Raw genomic sequence first — 16,779 nt, forward strand, 5'->3', positions numbered from 1 at the left:
CCCTTAGGTTCTCGGGAAATTCAAGGGGGAAAGTATAGGCGATAACCCACAAGGAAAAGTATACAGTTTTCTATGAGACTGAACATCTTAGGACACAAGTAATAGTCAAAACAGACGTTGAGGTGGGTAGTTCAGTCAGTTAACCATCTGCCTTTGGCTCAGGTATGGCCTCAAGGATCCAGCCCTGTGTTGGGCTCCCAGCTCAGCAGAGTGTCGGCTTCTCCCTCTCCCTCCACCCCTCCGCCTCACTTGTGCTTGCTCAAATAAATAAATAAATAAATAAATAAATAAATAAATAAAATCTTTTTAAAAAGCACCCAGGTATAACATTATGTGAACCCCATGCAGAAGGGTTATAGTTGGAATGAAACAGATACAGTGAGGATCCCTAAAAATAAAGGTCTCAAGAGTCCTGACATAAAGAACCCTGCACCCATTGCTACTTCTAACTAGTCTAGCCTTTTGCTTGGTTTCTGGGTGATGATAGGCTCTAACTCACTGCCATCCCAAAGTGCTGAATCAAATTATACCTTCTCAGCTGTTACATAGGAAGTAACACTATTTTACTATATTTTAAACCTCAGTTGAGAAATATCTAGCATGTTTTAAGTTATTTTCACTTTTGAAAAAAGATTTTACTTATTTATTCATGAGAGACACACACAGAGAGAGAGAGAGAGAGAGAGAGAGAGAGAGGAGGCAGAGACATCAGCAGAGGGAGAACCAGACTCCTCACAGGGAGCCAGATGTGGGACTCGATCCCCAGGCCCCGGGATCATGCCCTGTGCCCACGGCAGACACTCAACCGCTGAGCCGCCCAGGTATCCTAGTAATAACTAGCATTTTAATGTAAACTTACATATTAATACTATTAATAATAGCATATTCTTCTGCAGTCCATCCATATACATCTTAGGAAAACCTTCCTAAAGAGAAGACTGACTATATTTCATGGTTCATCTTTTACAGCATATTTTACAGCAAGCATAAGGGCTATTCTAAAATAACAGAGAGATAACTTCATCCTTAAGAACTCAGAGTATTTAAGCACCTAATCTGATATACTTCATCAGGGTAATATCTCACATGTTGCTACAGAATTGACCACTAACATGTCCAAGTGTTCATTTTTGTAAATTAACCCCACGGCTAAAATGAAGGGACAAAAAAGAAGTCTCTGGTTCCACTTGGGTATCATAGTAGAAGTTGCTAATTTAAAACCCTCTGATGAACAAGAAACTATGCCAAGGTCACTGATCTGAATAGGTGAAGGGTTTTTTTTAAAAAAATTCCCCATTTTGTGACGTCTGGGTGGCTCAGCGGTTGAGTGTCTGCCTTTGGCTCAGGGCGTGATCCTGGAGTTCCGGATCCTGCTTCTCCCTCTGCCAGTGTCTCTGCCTCTCTTTGTGTGTCTCTCATGAATAAATAAATAAAATCATTTTAAAAATCCCCATTTCTTCCTTAAACTGGTACAGTGTACCTCCAAACCACCTGGAGGCCAGGTCGGTATAAAAGCTATCTGTAGGCTTAAAACAGTAATATTCACACTAATGATAAGAAAACAGTCATAGTTGCAGTTAGTGATGTTAAGTTAAACATGTGGTAGGCACTAAATCACATGATTATATATATATAATTATTTACACACAACCACCCTTGAAGGATATATTATTATCCTCCTTTTCATATCAGGATATGTATCTGGTGATGGTAAGTAATGTTTCCAAGGTCACATACCCAGCAAGGAGGCAAGCTAACAATTAAACCTAGTCTTCTGTGAATCTAAAGTCCATCTCTTTTCTCTTTATCACTCACCTATGATTTATCCTCATTAAAGGAAGAGTCTATTCACCTAAGGTTCTCTTTCATCCTTCAATCCATTCCAATTAAAAATGAAAATGATAAAACATACTGGACATGAAAAAGTATAAAAACTGATGAACCCAGAGTATCTGCTAATGGTAACCACTTCGGGATCATCTAACAACATCAGTATTCTTCAACAAAAAGTAATAAAGCAAAGTGTCATCCAAAAAAACAAAACAACTCCTACTTATGCTTATTGTATATCTTTTAAAGTATGAAATAGAATCTTAAAAAATATTAATAAAAGAGTTCAGATATCCAGAATTGTGTCATAAAGTAAACTACAAGTTGGGAGTCCCCATTATAAAACTAATAATATTAATATGAAACCCTTTTAATATAAAATCCAATGGCAAAAAAACTATTGCAAATGACATCAATCAATATTACAAAGAAATATGAATTCTGCTATACACTGTTCATGTTGGCCTGTCAGAATAATTGCTTTCTACCTAAGAGATGACATCCTGACATTTTTCACTATATGACTATAACTTAATCATCTTATTAAGATAAAATTTATGACATGAGAAATTGTTACCACTCAAGACAAAATAGTAAGGTTTAAAAAACAAAACAAAAAAATACTCTACCTTTTAACCGTATCCCCTGAAAGTAGACGTGCTCCTTTTCCTACTAAAAATTTCACCATTTGCTCTTTGTTTTCATTTAGAGCAACTAAAACTGGTGTGAGGCCATCCTGTAAAAGTGAAAAAACAACTTATAATTTATAAAATTACATATTTGCATGCTAAATTTTAAAATTTCTATACATTCTGCTAAACTTAAAACATATACTGTAGAAAGTAAATAAAATCAGCCCCTTCCTTCTCACCCCTCTGTGTTTTCACCACCTGCTCCTTCTTTTTAAAAGACTGCTTTCTCAGGGAGCCTGGGTGGCTCAGTTGGTCAAGCATCTGCCTTCAGCTCATGAGCTCAGGTCATGATCCCAGGGTCTCAGGATGGAGCCCTACCTTGGGCTCCCTCTGCAGCAAGGAGTCAGCTTCTCCCTCTCCCTCTGCCCCTCCCCTCCACTCGTGCTCTCTCTCCTGCTTGCTTGCTCTCTGTCTCTCTCAAAAACATAAAATCCTTTTAAAAAGTAAAATTAAAAAAAAATAGACCTCCACTACCTCTTCATAGATTACCTGAAGTCATTCTACAAACTCGCTTCAAACATTGCCTGGCTCCAAGAATCTTTGCTTCTCTCACATAATATACCATGGTACACTCTATTCCACACCATCTAAACCAAGAGCTTCTCGAAGGCAGGGGTGATTTTTTTAATCTCTGTATCTCCACTCTCTAAAACATAGTAGTGAATATTTAAAATATTGTTATTGATTTTAATGGATATCTCTGGAATAGTGTTTTTTCAATTATATTCCAAAGAATACATAATTTGCAAGAAGGAAGACACTGTGCCCCAAAAGAAAGATTCAATGATCATCTATGTTTGTGAAATACTCAAAACTCCACTATACATGTAGCACAAATGAACTCCATTTACATTTGCTTATCCCCATTTGACAATTCCTTTTTTTTTTTTTTGTAGCAAACATTAATACTTGAGAAATAAGAGTTCTCAGGGATATAGCTTTAAGAACTTTCCAATAAAGGCAAGGGTTTTCTCCAGGTTGTACAAACTTGCTTGATTCTCTTCTATCAATGGTATGGGATCCCAGATGTCAACACAAAACACTGAGTCACTAAGGAGTCACTAAGGAGATGGACTCTGAATGAAAAGAGCTAGGTTTCAGGGTAGCTGGGTTGCGTAGCCAGTTGAGTGACCCTTGGTTTTGTCTCAGGGTGGTGGGATCCAGCCCCACCTTGGATTCTGGGCTCCCCTGGCACTCAGCACCAAGTCTGTTTAAGATACTCTCTCCCTCTTCCCCTCACCCAACCCCCCAAGCCTGTGCATGTACAAGCTGTCTCTCTAAAATACGTAAATAAAGCTTAGTAGAAATCAAAAATAGAAAAAGAATAAATAAATAAATAAAAGAAATAAGCTTCAACACAAACATTGAATGCTTAATACTAAGTAGTTCGTGGTTGGGAAACCTGAGTGGCTTAGAGGTTGAGCTCCTGCCCTCAGCCCAGGGTGTGTTCCTGGAGTCCCAGGTTCAAGTCCCACATCTGGCTCCCGGCATGGAGCTTGCTTCTCTCTCTGCCTGTGTCTCTGCCTCTCTCTCAGTGTCTTTCATGAATAAATCAATAAAATATTTTTTAAAAGAATAAATAGTCCTTGGTCAAGGAGGGCACAAATGATGAGATGAGCGCTGGGTGTTATACTTTATTGTGGCAAACTGAATTAAAATAAAATTATAAATAAATAAATAAATAAATAAATAAATAAATAAATAAATAAATATCCTTGGACTTACTCCTATTATACAATGATAAAGCTTTATCTTAACTGTTAGAAAGTTCAGTATGAGATTTTTCTCATTTTTACCTTTTTGATTAAATTCAATTAAATAACATATAGTGTATTATTAGTTTCAGAGGTAAAAGGTTGTGATTCAGCAGTCTTATGTAACACCCAGTGCTCATTCCATCATGTGCCCTCTGTAATGTCCATCACCCAGTTACCCCAAACACCCATACCAACCACTCCAGGGACACTCAGGTTGGTTCTTATGATTAAGAGTCTCTTATGGTGTGTCTCCCTCACTCTGTCTTGTTTTACTTTTTCTTCTAACCCTCTGATACTCTGTTTTGTTTCTAACATCTACATAATGAATGTGACCATATGATAACTGTCTTCCTCTGACTGACTTAGGGTATTATGCTACGTGAAATAAGTATGAGATTTGGTCTCAATGATATTAATTCTGGGACCCGTAAGGCATATCCACTTCTAAAAATCCTCTTAGTATTCCAGTTTCTACTGTGATTACTATTTATAATTATTTTGTATTTTAGGCAAAGTGTAAATCAGAAATAAAAATATAACAGCTTATCAATAAAAATAGGAATACTGGAGGAGCACTGTGTTTTTACAGATTGGTAAAATGAATTTAAATGAAAAATCTTAATAACAAAAAAATTCTAATACTGGCTTACATAGATTATTTTTAGCACAATCAATAATACTAAATAATTTAATATTCTCTGCAATATGCATAATATATCCAAATAAAACGGATTAACCTCATAGGACTGCAGATATTCCAAAAGGAACACGAATACAGTACATTTAAAGAAAAAATGGTTTTCAAAAAAAAACAACTTTTAAATTTTAACTTGGAAAATTCATCCTGAGGTACCGGGTGACTCAGTGGTTTAGCATGGTGATCCCGGGATCCTGGGATCGAGCCCACATCAGGGTCCCCATAGAGAGCCTGCTTCCCCCTGTGCCTGGCTCTCTGCCTCTCTCTGTGTGTCTTTCATCAATTACTAAATAAAGTAATGAAAAAAATAAGGAGACAAAGAAACAGAAAATTCAATCCCAATCCTAAGAAATTAACATAAAATGCAAAATATATATTACAAATTAATATGGAGTGTCTTGAAAATCTTGAAATCTTTGTCAAAATATACCATAAAACAGTAATTGTAAACTCAGTGCTTATGGAGGCAAAGCAGGTGACACGAGTCAGTGAAGAACCTAGGCGGGGACACGAGCAAACTGGAGACACACGCCTCCTATAAAGGGACAGCCTCTGCACAGCATACCAAACAGCAGCATGGGCTCAAGGTAACAGAAGTGATCTGTAAGAAAAGCTCAAAATCCAGAGTTCTACATGCGTGCCATAATTTTAAATGTTACCTCAACTGACAGTGGAAACTAAATACATCCGGGGGCCACATTTAGTCTATAGCCTACTTGTGTTTTTCTATTTGCTGTGACTGTTTCCAATGGCCGTGCGTAAAACAAATACTTGGACATCAACCCTTTCCTAAAGCATCAGGATCATGTTTTACCAACAAATTAGGCCCCACTTTCTAAGGAAAATTGCTGTGAAGACTCATTAACACCTACTGTCAGAATTTTCCCATGCTTGTTTCAACTACAATCTATTTGTATTTACTGCCCTCACATTGCTAACCGAACAGACAGGAGTTCAGAGGAATGCTGAAGCAAAGTTATTAAAACAATTACCATCTGTATTGTCACTAACTACATGCTGAATGTTTAACACAGTAGTGATTATGCATTATGCCCGGGCCCTATGAATTTGAAAGACATCCTAAGATAGTCTATCGTACAGCTTCAACTAAAAAAGAAGGTTCACGGATTTCTACTGCTGCAATTGGGAAAACCCTGCTTGTAATAATCAGAATGGTAGCAAAACACGTAAAATCTTTAAAGGGTCAGACTCTACTTAGTAAAGACTACTCATAAAGACTTCCCATCTGGGTGCTGGTGAATGACTGATAGCTGGAAGAAAAGGTAATTATTTTTCAAGCCAACAGAGATGACCAATAATTTTCATCTGTAATTCTCAAAGAGATACAGACAGATGAAAGGCTAATGTTGGAGAGAGTGGAAGGAAGTAGCCAGTATCCAACTTCAGTTAAATCTCTTCCAGAGATTTAATATTTTTACATCTCTAAATTTGTATATGTATACCTACCCATTCAGTAGTTCTTAGCCAAGAGTTGTATCAGAATCTCAAAACCCTATTTCCAAATTTCTGCGTACACACGTTATTGGATTCACTCCGTCGAAATCTTCACGGGACAGTTTTGGCTTGTAAATCCTTTTAAAGTTCCCTAGTTGACTGTGATTCACCAGCACAAGTCTAGCTGAGAACTACTACAGTACACAACCATGCCAGTCTCCTCTTTCACCTATGTGGCCAATTCTCCTATCACTTGAGGATTCAGCCAAAAACAGAAATGAGTCACTTATCAAACCTGCATTCAATTTCCATGGCTGGAGGTAGAACAAGGACTAGTAAACTCAAAATGCAACTTGATTCCATTATTTACACACTCCTTACGTCCTTCCCATCAAGACATTCTAGATTTGCAAGCAGAGTTTAGACTCGTATCTAAGTGGCTACAGCTGCAAAATACTATACTGTGTTCTTTCCTCTTCTTGTCCACTTTTTGTTTTTTTTTTTTAAGATTTCTATTTATTTATTCATGAGAGACGGAGAGAGAGAGAGAGAGAGACAGGCAGAGGCACAGGCAGAGGGAGAAGCAGGCTCCTCCATTCAAGGAGCACCATGTGGGACTCGATTCAGGAGACCACGGGATCATGCCCTGAGCCGAAAGCATATGCTCAATCACTGAGCCACACAGGCGTCCCTTTTCATGCCCATTCAACCACCACTTTACTGCCAATCTGATGTCCTTAGAGTCCTCCTAGAATTGATCTCTATATAAATTTACAACACACTCACTGGATCGTAAAGTAAGAATTATTATCCCTGAAAATTGAAGACTCCTTACCTAAACATAAACACTGAAGAAAAACAAACACAATCCAAAAACCTTGTCTTGATATTTCCCCTCACTTGCCAAATGTCTAAATCGCTCTGCATGTTCCTGACTGCTTTCTCCTTTTCCCCTCTTTTGTCCCTCTTAAGTCAAGGCTGATAAAAGATAAATTCCGACCATGTTAATAAATCACTTTTTGATCAAATAGGAACTTCTCAACAGCAGCAAGATTTGATATTGTAAAATACACTTGTTTTCTGTTTTAAGACAAAGCCTATTTCCAAGGCAAATTTTGCTTTCCTCTGTTGTTTGACACTAAATAAGAAAACAAACTGGGTGAGAAAACATTTTTGAAAATAAAGTTTCAGAACACATTCTGTGTTCTCATAAATATTTGCCATAAATACATAAAAGAAACCTGCATTCTCTAATGCTTCTTTAGAGGTATCATTATTTAGGGGCAACTGAGTGGCTCAGTCCGTTGAGCATCTGACTCTTGGTCTTAACTCAGGTGATGATCAGAGTTATAAGATCCAGCGCTGCGCCAGGCTCAGTGCAAAGTCTACTTCAGATTCTTACTCTCTTTCTTTTCCCTCTGCCCCCACAACACCCCCTGCTTGTACATGCTCGCTCACTTCCTCAAAAATAAATAAAATCTCACGGCGGAGTAATACTCCATTGCGGACATATACCACAGATTACTCAACAATTAGAAACAAAAAATAACCACCATCTGCTTCAACATGGATGCAACTGGAGGGTATTATGCTGAGTGAAGTAAGGCAATCGGAGAAGGACAAACATTATATGGTCTCATTCATATGGGGAATAGAAAAGAGTGAAAGGGAATAAAGGGGAAAGCAGAGAAAACGAGTGGGAAATATCAGTGAGGGGGACAGAACATGACAGACTCCTAACTCTGGGAACCAAACAAGGGATGGTGGAAAGGGAGGTGGGTGGGGGGTTGGGGTGACTGGGTGACGGGCACCAAGGGGGGGGCACTTGTCGGGATGAGCACTGGGTGCTGTGCTCTTTGTTGGCAAACTGAACTCCAACTAAAAAAATTTTAAAAAAGAGGGATCCCTGGGTGGCGCAGCGGTTTGGCGCCTGCCTTTGGCCCAGGGCGCGATCCTGGAGACCCGGGATCGAATCCCATGTCGGGCTCCTGGTGCATGGAGCCTGCTTCTCCCTCTGCCTGTGTCTCTCTCTCTCTCTCTCTCTCTCTCTGTGACTATCATTAATAAAAAAAATCTTTAAAAAAAATTTTTTTAAAAAGACAAAACTAAAAGATAAAATAAGTACATAAACCCCAGAGTGTGAGGTGAAAAAATAAATAAATAAAAAACCTTAATTAAAAAAAGGAAGGCAGGAAGGAAGAAGTATTATGGTAAGCCTGGGGGGCTCAGTGGGTCAAGCATCTCTCTCTGGTTATGGTCATGATCCCACTCCTGACATCATGCCCCATGCATCAGGCTACCTGGCTCAGTGGGAAGGCCTCTTCTTCCCCTACCTCTGCCTTTCCTCCCTTCTCATGTTTGCTCTCTCTCATATAAATACAATCTTCAAAAATTAAAAGTGTTGTTATTTAAAGCAGAAGCTTAGACAGTTATTTCAAAATATTTTCATCCAGGAAATGCTTGAGCTTCCAAATATGAAAAATCGACCCTATCTATGGCACACAACAGTGTTTCTGCAAGGGCAGCGACTGAAGGTAATGCACGTCAAAGAAAGCACAGGGAGACTGGCAAGTGTGGTCATCACCAGCTCCCCATGCACACCTACCACCCCACTGAGGAACTACATAGGCTGAGCAGGAGCTACTCTCCGGAATGGGAGGCCTCACCGTGGTACATGGCTGGCAGAGTGGCTACCAGCACAAGCAGATACCACCTGTAGGATGTCATGACCTGATCCCCCTGCTCTCATCTTCTGAACATTAGGGCCTAGAGCGCCCAAGGCCTATTACAACCTGCTGCTTTCTCCTCCCATTTACATTCACCCAAGCTACTCCTCTGGGTCACGGTCTCCTACTCATCCCCAGAAGCATCCATTTCCTAAGACCCTGCACAGCTTTCGGCCTCCATCATCACCACACTCCCCTCTAGGCCTTCAATCCTTTGTGGGCCCTGAGGGCACCATCTACTCCCAGGCACTAAGGGGAAGATTTTCTTTCTGGGGTGGAAGGGTAGCTAGCAGACAGAATGTTGCCTTTCTTTATGCATTACTTTTCTCTTTCCCTCCCCCTGCCTTGGTTTAGGAGTTGTTTCCATGATGACAGGACCTACTGTATAAAATTCAATGTCGATGTCTTCAGATATATATGTACCTATGTACAAATATATGTACATATACATGTAAAAAAACCTTTTGCAGCTATATTTATTTATTTATTTACTTACTTAGTTATTTATTTATAATGTCAAATACGTTGTAAAAAAAAGTTGACCTGTACCTTGTTTTTGGCCTCTATCTCTCCTTTGTTAAAAAGCAGCTTCTGTGCTATTAAGATATTCCCCTCAAAGGCCGCATAATGGAGAGCGGTGTTTCCCTTGAAGTCCTTAGCATTTGGATCAGCACCTTTTTTGAGCAGAATATCTACACATGCCTCTTCTTGGCACTGGACAGCCTGTCAGCATTACAACGAGAAACAGAATGTAAATTCTGAGAACTTAAGGAAACATGCCACAAGTTTCACCAATGAGTTATGTTTAAATGCAACAAATGTTCATTCCAAGGACTTCAATCCAATCCATCTCAGGCAGACATAGCTGTGACCACCCACCTTCACTAGAGCTGTCCTGTTTTCTCCATCACGGAGGTTGACATCGCATTTCCAAGCGAGCAGGTACTTCACCACATCTACACGGCCAATGGCACAGGCCAAGTGGAGAGCAGTCCTGTGAGCATGAAAGGACTTGTCAGGAAATTACAGTGTACCTTTCCAAAAATTGCAAATTAATTCATGGAATTCTAAATGTTAAATACTATGTTATTCTCATGACTCCAAAACAAAGAATTAGTTTACTTTGGAAGAAAGTACAATATTTATTAGTGATTCTTCACCGCTCTATTAAAAGAGCAGCCTATCTGTTTAGGAAGAGCATGACCTCAGGAGGCAGCTCAACCTGGGTTTCATTCCTACTTAACTCTGTTGCTTCACTGTGACCACTTAGCCTTATCGCAATTTCCTCATCCACAAAATGGGCATAAAAATAGTTATCTCAGGTCGCCTGTCTGGCTCACTCTGAAGAGCATGTCACTCGATCTCGGGAGCCAGGGGTTCGAGACCCCTGTTGGTTATAGAGGTTACGAAACAATAGTAATAATAAATAAAATAAAAGGTAGTTATCTCACAAGACCTCTTGTCGTGATCTTTAAATGAGGATCCATGCAAAGTGTTTAGAATACTAGTTCCTAGCACAAATATTATTATAACTATTACTACAACTTACAAAGACCCACTACAATTAGGTAAAATGATCCAATTATGCCTACTTTGCAGCTACGTTTAAGGATGAGCAAGAATACTCTATTTCAATGATTCCAAGATGCTCATTTTGTCACCTTTTAATATCTCTGACATCGGAATCCAATTTCTAATTCAAAATGTCTAAAACAAACCAAAACAAAAACACAAAATGTCTTAAAACTATAACTGGCATGATTTTTAAACATTTCTTCTTGGTACATAAATAGTGGGGCATCATACAATCTACGGTGTGCCTTAAGTGAAATAATGACATATACAACAGGTCTGTTGCACTTCTAGTCCTATGCTTGGAATTACATTGTTCAAGAACTAAAATAATTTTCAGTAGTTGAAAGCATTTTGAGAAAGGAATAAAAGAACAAAAGAATTTTTTTAAAGCAACCCTTACTTTGATTTTCAAGGAAATTTAAGCCAAAAGAAACTCAGGATACAAATAAACAGGGAGAGCTCTTTTATTTTTTGGGGGGTCATGGGAAGCTCATTTTATTAAGCATTTTAATTAATAGAAAATGTTTAGATTCATATAAATCAAGTATTTCCAATTACCAATATTAGTATTTAATATTATTGAAATGTCAAAAGGGCAGGTAAAGGTAATCTTTTACAATTTCTGATTCAGAAATCTTTTTTTGACAGGAAGTTCCAAGGAAAAGCTTCACGTGAGATTAAGTCCTAATACTTCCATTTAAAATTTCTCACCTAGGGGCACACGGGTGGCTCAGTTGATTAGGTGTCCAACTTTTGGTTTTAGCTCAGGATGATCTCAAGGTCGTTAAGACAGAGGCCCACATTAGGCTCCATGCTCAGGGTGGATTTTGCTTGAGATCCACGCTTTCTTTCTGTTCCTCCCCTCTCCCATGACCCTCTCTCTCTCTCTTTTTAGAATAAATACATCTTTTATCATTTGCAAAATAAAATAAAATCTCTCATCTTAGGAGTGCCTGGCTGGCTCAGTCCGTAGAGCATGTGTCCTTAAATGTCCAGCCCCATGTTGGGTAGAGAGATTACTTACAAATGAAAGCCTTAAAATCTAAATACATAAAATTTCTCATCTTGCTCTAACTGGGCAACATGGAGTCTTTATTTTTTTATTTTTATTTTTTTAATTTTTTTTTAAGATTTTATTTATTTATTCATAGAGACAGAGAGAGGGAGAGGCAGAGACACAGGCAGAGGAAGAAGCAGGCATCATACAGAGAGCCTGACGTGGGACTCGATCCAGGGTCTCCAGGATCACGCCCTGCTCTGCAGGCGGCGCTAAACCGCTGCGCCACTAGGGCTGCCCGTCTTTATTTTTTAAGATTTATTTATTCATGAGAGACACAGAGAGAAAGCAGAGACATAGGGAGAAGCAGGTGCCTCACGGAGAGCCCAATGTGGGACTCGATCCCAGAACTCTGGGATCACGCCCTGAGCCAAAGACAGATGCTCAACCACTGAGTCACCCAGGAGTCCCTGAAGTCTTTTTAAAATTGAAAAGATCCTGAGTATACTATGTCTGCTACATAACCTGCGTTCAGGTTTGTCTGAGAAATAAATGGACTGAAAGAATACATAAATTCATTAGGAGAATATAATAGTGAAAGGGAATAGAAGGGAAGGGAGAAGAAATGGGTAGGAAATATCAGAAAAAGAGACAGAACATGAAGACTCCTAACTCTGGGAAACGAACTAGGGGTGGTGGAAGGGGAGGTGGGCAGGGGGTGGGGGTGAATGGGTGACCGGCACTGAGGGGGGCACTTGACGGGATGAGTACTGGGTGTTATTCTGTATGTTGGCAAATTGAACACCAATAAAAAAATAAATTTATTATTAAAAAAATTCATTTGGAGAGTTCTATAGTTTTTAAAGATTTATCTATTTCTTGGAAAAAGAGAGAATGCATGAGTGCGGTGAAGGGCAGAGGGAGAGGGAGACAATCTCAAGCAGCCTCCCCATTGAACGTGGAGCCCGGCGGGGGGCTCAACCCCACAATCCTAAGATCATGACCAGAGCCAAAATCAAGAGTCTAATGCTCAACAAACAGCCACCAAGGCACCAGGAAAGTTCAATATTTTTAAAGAAAACTTTTGTGAAGTAAACTAATACTTTTGAAAGAGCAAGAACATTTATATTTGCTATTTTTAAATTTTTTTTCAGAAGAGATACAACAAAAAATTCTATAAGGTTTTGAAATACCATTTATATCTTTTATTTTTTATTTTCATAAGGATTTAACCAAAATAAAATTATTAACCATTTACTTATTACATGTTATAGAGCTGCACATAATAAAACCATATGTATAGGTCATCCCCCATGGCACAGCAGTTTAGGGCCACCTGCAGCCCGGGGTGTGATCCTGAGATCCAGGATTGAGTCCCACGTCGGGCTCCCTGTAATGGAGCCTGCTTCTCCCTCTGCCTGTGTCTCTGCCTCTCTCTCTCTCTCTGTGTCTCATGAATAAATAATATTTAAAAATAAATAAATAAAATAAAACCATATGTATATATTTAATGTATGCATAATACAACCTACAACACAGATAAAAATATTCCCCTTAGTTCTGAAGAGGCTAAAAGTTGTCAGAAAATACCAATCCCCACCCATCAATTTTTTTTAAATAGAAAGAGGGGCACTTAGGTGACTCAATCAGTTAGGCATCTGCCTTCTGCTCCAGTCATGGAATGGGGGTCCTGGGATCGAGCCCTACATCATCAGGCTCCCTGCTCCACGGGTTTCTGCTTGTCCCCCTGCCCCTCCCTGCTGCTTGTTTGCCTGGTCTCTCTCTCAAATGAATCGATAAAATCTCTTTAAAGTAAATAAGTAGAAACTATTTTTTGTCTACACAAGATTCATATTCTTGTTCTCCCGGATTAGTTCATTGATAATAAACCTTTCTTAGAATTTTTATATATCTTTCCTATAGAAATCACAGATTTTAAGAAAATGAAAAATCCACTTAGAATCCAAATGTTTGAAGATAACTAATTTTATATTTGCACATCTTTTTGACTAACTCAAAACCATTGTCTGCTTATGTGTTTGTATCATAAAAACAATTTTTCTCTCATTTAATGATCCAAAGTACAGCTTTGCATGTTAATGTGTATCAATTATCTCTGCCACATTCAGTGGTCACATAGTAGTCCAGCCTATGGATACACTGCCATTTACGTATACAGGCCATTAAGTGACTCCTTAATACACTGCTATTGTAAATAGTGCTGAGAATAGCATATTGTATATTATTTATTTCTAATTGTTTCCTAAATATACTTTACATCAATAAGCTTCATGGCTCAAGGAAATACTTATTTTTCAATGTGGTACTTAACCACCAAACTATCTGAAAAGTCCAAAACAACTTAGATTTTAAGCAGTAGTATAAGTAACATCATTCCTTATCTTCACAAAGCTTGATATGGAAAATGGGATTTTATGCCTCTTTTTAAAAAATATTTTATTTGAAATTAAGAACACCAGCAGAGGGGAGGGGGAAAGAGAAAAGCAGACTCCCCACTGAGCAGGGAGCCTCACCGGGGGCTAAGTCCCAGGACCCAGAGATCATGACCCTGAGAGGTCAAAAGAGGCCAAGTGACTCAGCCATCCAGGGGCCCCTATCTCATTCCTTTAATAACTTCCCTGTAAAACGAAGATGTTCTTTTTCTCCTAAACATATGTTGTAAATATTTTGCAAGTACATTCTCTTTTATTTTGTTAATATTACTTTCTGATTCAGAGGTGTTTTTTATGTGGCTGAATCAACCTCCAGAATTTTTGGTTTTTTTAAATATTTTTTATTTATTTATGATACTCACAGATAGAGAGAGAGGCAGAGACATAGGCAGAGGGAGAAGCAGGCTCCATGCCCCGGGAGCCCGATGTGGGATTCGATCCCAGGTCTCCAGGATCGCGCCCCAGGCCAAAGGCAGGCACCAAACCGCTGCGCCACCCAGGGATCCCAGAATTTTTGCTTTTAATGTCATGAGCCCCTCTACTGCCCGCCCCGCCTCCTCCTGCCCGCCTCAAAAGCCCTGCTACCTGTTCTTCCTGTCCCTTTCCTTTATGTCACATAAAGCGAAATGCAGCAACTCCTCTACGTCCTGCAATTTTTTTGGATCATCAGCGACCACAGCTCTGTGGATTTCCCTGAGATCTTGATACTTGATGTGGTATCCGGGGCCGGGGCTGTGGAAGCTGGAAACAATCATAGGCGGTGAGCGGTCGCTCAGAGGCCTGAGGTTGGAGCCAAAGCGCTGCAGGCCCCACCCATCCTGCGCTGCAGATCTCTTTTTCATAACGAAGCCGAGGCTTCGGTGACACAGGTTTCACCGCCTCTAGTGCGAGACACTCATCGTCAGCAATAAGGCAAGTGGGCCTCGCCTCAACGTCTCAGGGACTAAGCCCAACGACTTAGAATCTTCCTACGCAGAACCAGTGTAACCTAGCAACGCTGCTAAATGCGAATGCGCCTGCGCACCTCAGAAGCTGGCATCCCTGCGCATGCGCACAGAGGGCAGTGGCCAAGGGTGCCCAAAGCATATGTGCGAGGAGGCCCAAGCCTCTCAAATCTCTGAGATCCCCTGAGAGTGGGGCTGGCTTCCCTTCAGAAGTTGGTCGGATGGCTGAGCATTTGCGGACATTTGCAAAAGCCTCCAGGGTGTGGAAATGTAGTCTTCTGGGCCCATGAGTGGCTCAGTGGTTGAGCATCTTGCCTTTGGTTTCGGTCATGATCCCGGGGTCCTAGGATCAAGTCTTGCATCGCACACCCCACAGGGAGCCTGCTTCTCCCTCTGCCTATGTCTCTGCCTCTCTCTGTATGTCTCATTTGAAAATAAATATAATCTTGAAAAAAAATGTATCTCAAAGTAACTTCAAAGAACTGAGAAGGAATAATTCTAACTATAAGAAGTGATTAAAGGGATCCCTGGGTGGCACAGCGGTTTAGCGCCTGCCTTTGGCCCAGGGCACGATCCTGGAGACACGGGATAGAATCCCACGTTGGGCTCCCGGTGCATGGGGCCTGCTTCTCCCTCTGCCTGTGTCTCTGCCTCTCTGTGTGTGTGTGTGACTATCATAAATAAATTTTTTTAAAAATTAAAAAAAAAAATGAGACTATAGGAGGCGGGGCAAGATGGTAGAAGAGTAGGGTCCCCAAGTCACCTGTCCCCACCAAATTACCTAGATAACCTTCAAGTCATCCTGAAAATATACAAATTCAGCCTGAGATTTAAAGAATGCTACAGTGAGAAGAGTTCACGCTTCTATCAAGGCAGGAAGATGGGGGGAAAGGGGAAAAAATTAATAAAGAAACAAAAGGCATCCAAGGGGGAGGGGCCCGTGAGGAGCCGGGTTAAGGCCTGGGCGAGTGCCCCCAGGACAAGAAAGCCCCATCCGGGAGGAAAGGCACTCGCAGGGAGTTCAAGCAGGACCCCAGGAGGGCGGGGGTGCCCTCAGGCTCCCTGGGACACTAACAGACACCTGCGCCCTGGGGAGAGTACACGGAGCTCACTAAAGGGCTGCAGTGCACCTGGCTGGACCCGGGAGCAGCTCGGAGGGGCTCAGGCGGAGGCTCCATGCAGAGGGAGATGCCGGCCCAGGAGCACTAATTCAACAGCGCAGGCCCGGGAGCACAGGGCGCCGGGGACACAGCCCAGGATCCGGCCTCCCCCCTGGGACAGGCAGAGGAAAGAAGGGCCCAGGACAGTGAGGAGGCTCCTGTCCCAAGCAGAGCAGATCAGCGGCCCCGCCCCCGGGGCGTCCAGGCCCCTGCCAACTGAAAGCTCCTTAGTTACTGCGGGAGCTGACTCTAGGGTTCCAGCGCTGGCCACGGACACTGTGGTTGTTCCTCCCTGGGCCTCACGGAGTAAACAACCCCCACTGAGCCTCACAATGCCCTCACCAGATAAACATAATAAACATCACTCACTGAGCCTGGCACCAGGCAGGGGGCTGAGCAGCTCCCCCAAGTGCCCACACCTGAAAATCAGCACAAAAGGCCCCTCCCCCAGAAGAATTGATATCAATTAATAACTAAATTAATAACCATATTT

The 16,779-nt window shown here is 40.9% G+C and overlaps 1 protein-coding gene across 5 annotated transcripts in view; it reads right to left on the bottom strand.

Annotated features, from left to right (window-relative positions):
* LOC144313761 (putative ankyrin repeat domain-containing protein 26-like protein) overlaps positions 1-15,593 on the bottom strand; it is a 34,735-nt gene extending 19,142 nt beyond the window's left edge. For 2 of the 5 annotated variants that reach the window (XM_077897003.1, XM_077897004.1), the window contains exons 1-4: positions 14,768-15,580; positions 10,037-10,151; positions 9,707-9,880; positions 2,460-2,566 (exon numbers count right to left, since the gene is read on the bottom strand). In XM_077897003.1, the coding sequence (XP_077753129.1) occupies positions 2,460-2,566; positions 9,707-9,880; positions 10,037-10,151; positions 14,768-15,024 (653 nt within the window). In that variant the 5' untranslated portion in view covers positions 15,025-15,580. Of the gene's footprint in view, positions 1-2,459; positions 2,567-9,706; positions 9,881-10,036; positions 10,152-14,767 lie in introns of all 5 variants that reach the window. The other 3 variants (XM_077897002.1, XM_077897006.1, XM_077897005.1) reach the window with 2 other exon arrangements.
* Between the last annotated feature and the right edge of the window lie 1,186 nt (positions 15,594-16,779).

Source organism: Canis aureus, chromosome 5 (assembly GCF_053574225.1).
Source record: "Canis aureus isolate CA01 chromosome 5, VMU_Caureus_v.1.0, whole genome shotgun sequence".
Taxonomy (NCBI): Eukaryota; Metazoa; Chordata; class Mammalia; order Carnivora; family Canidae; genus Canis; species Canis aureus.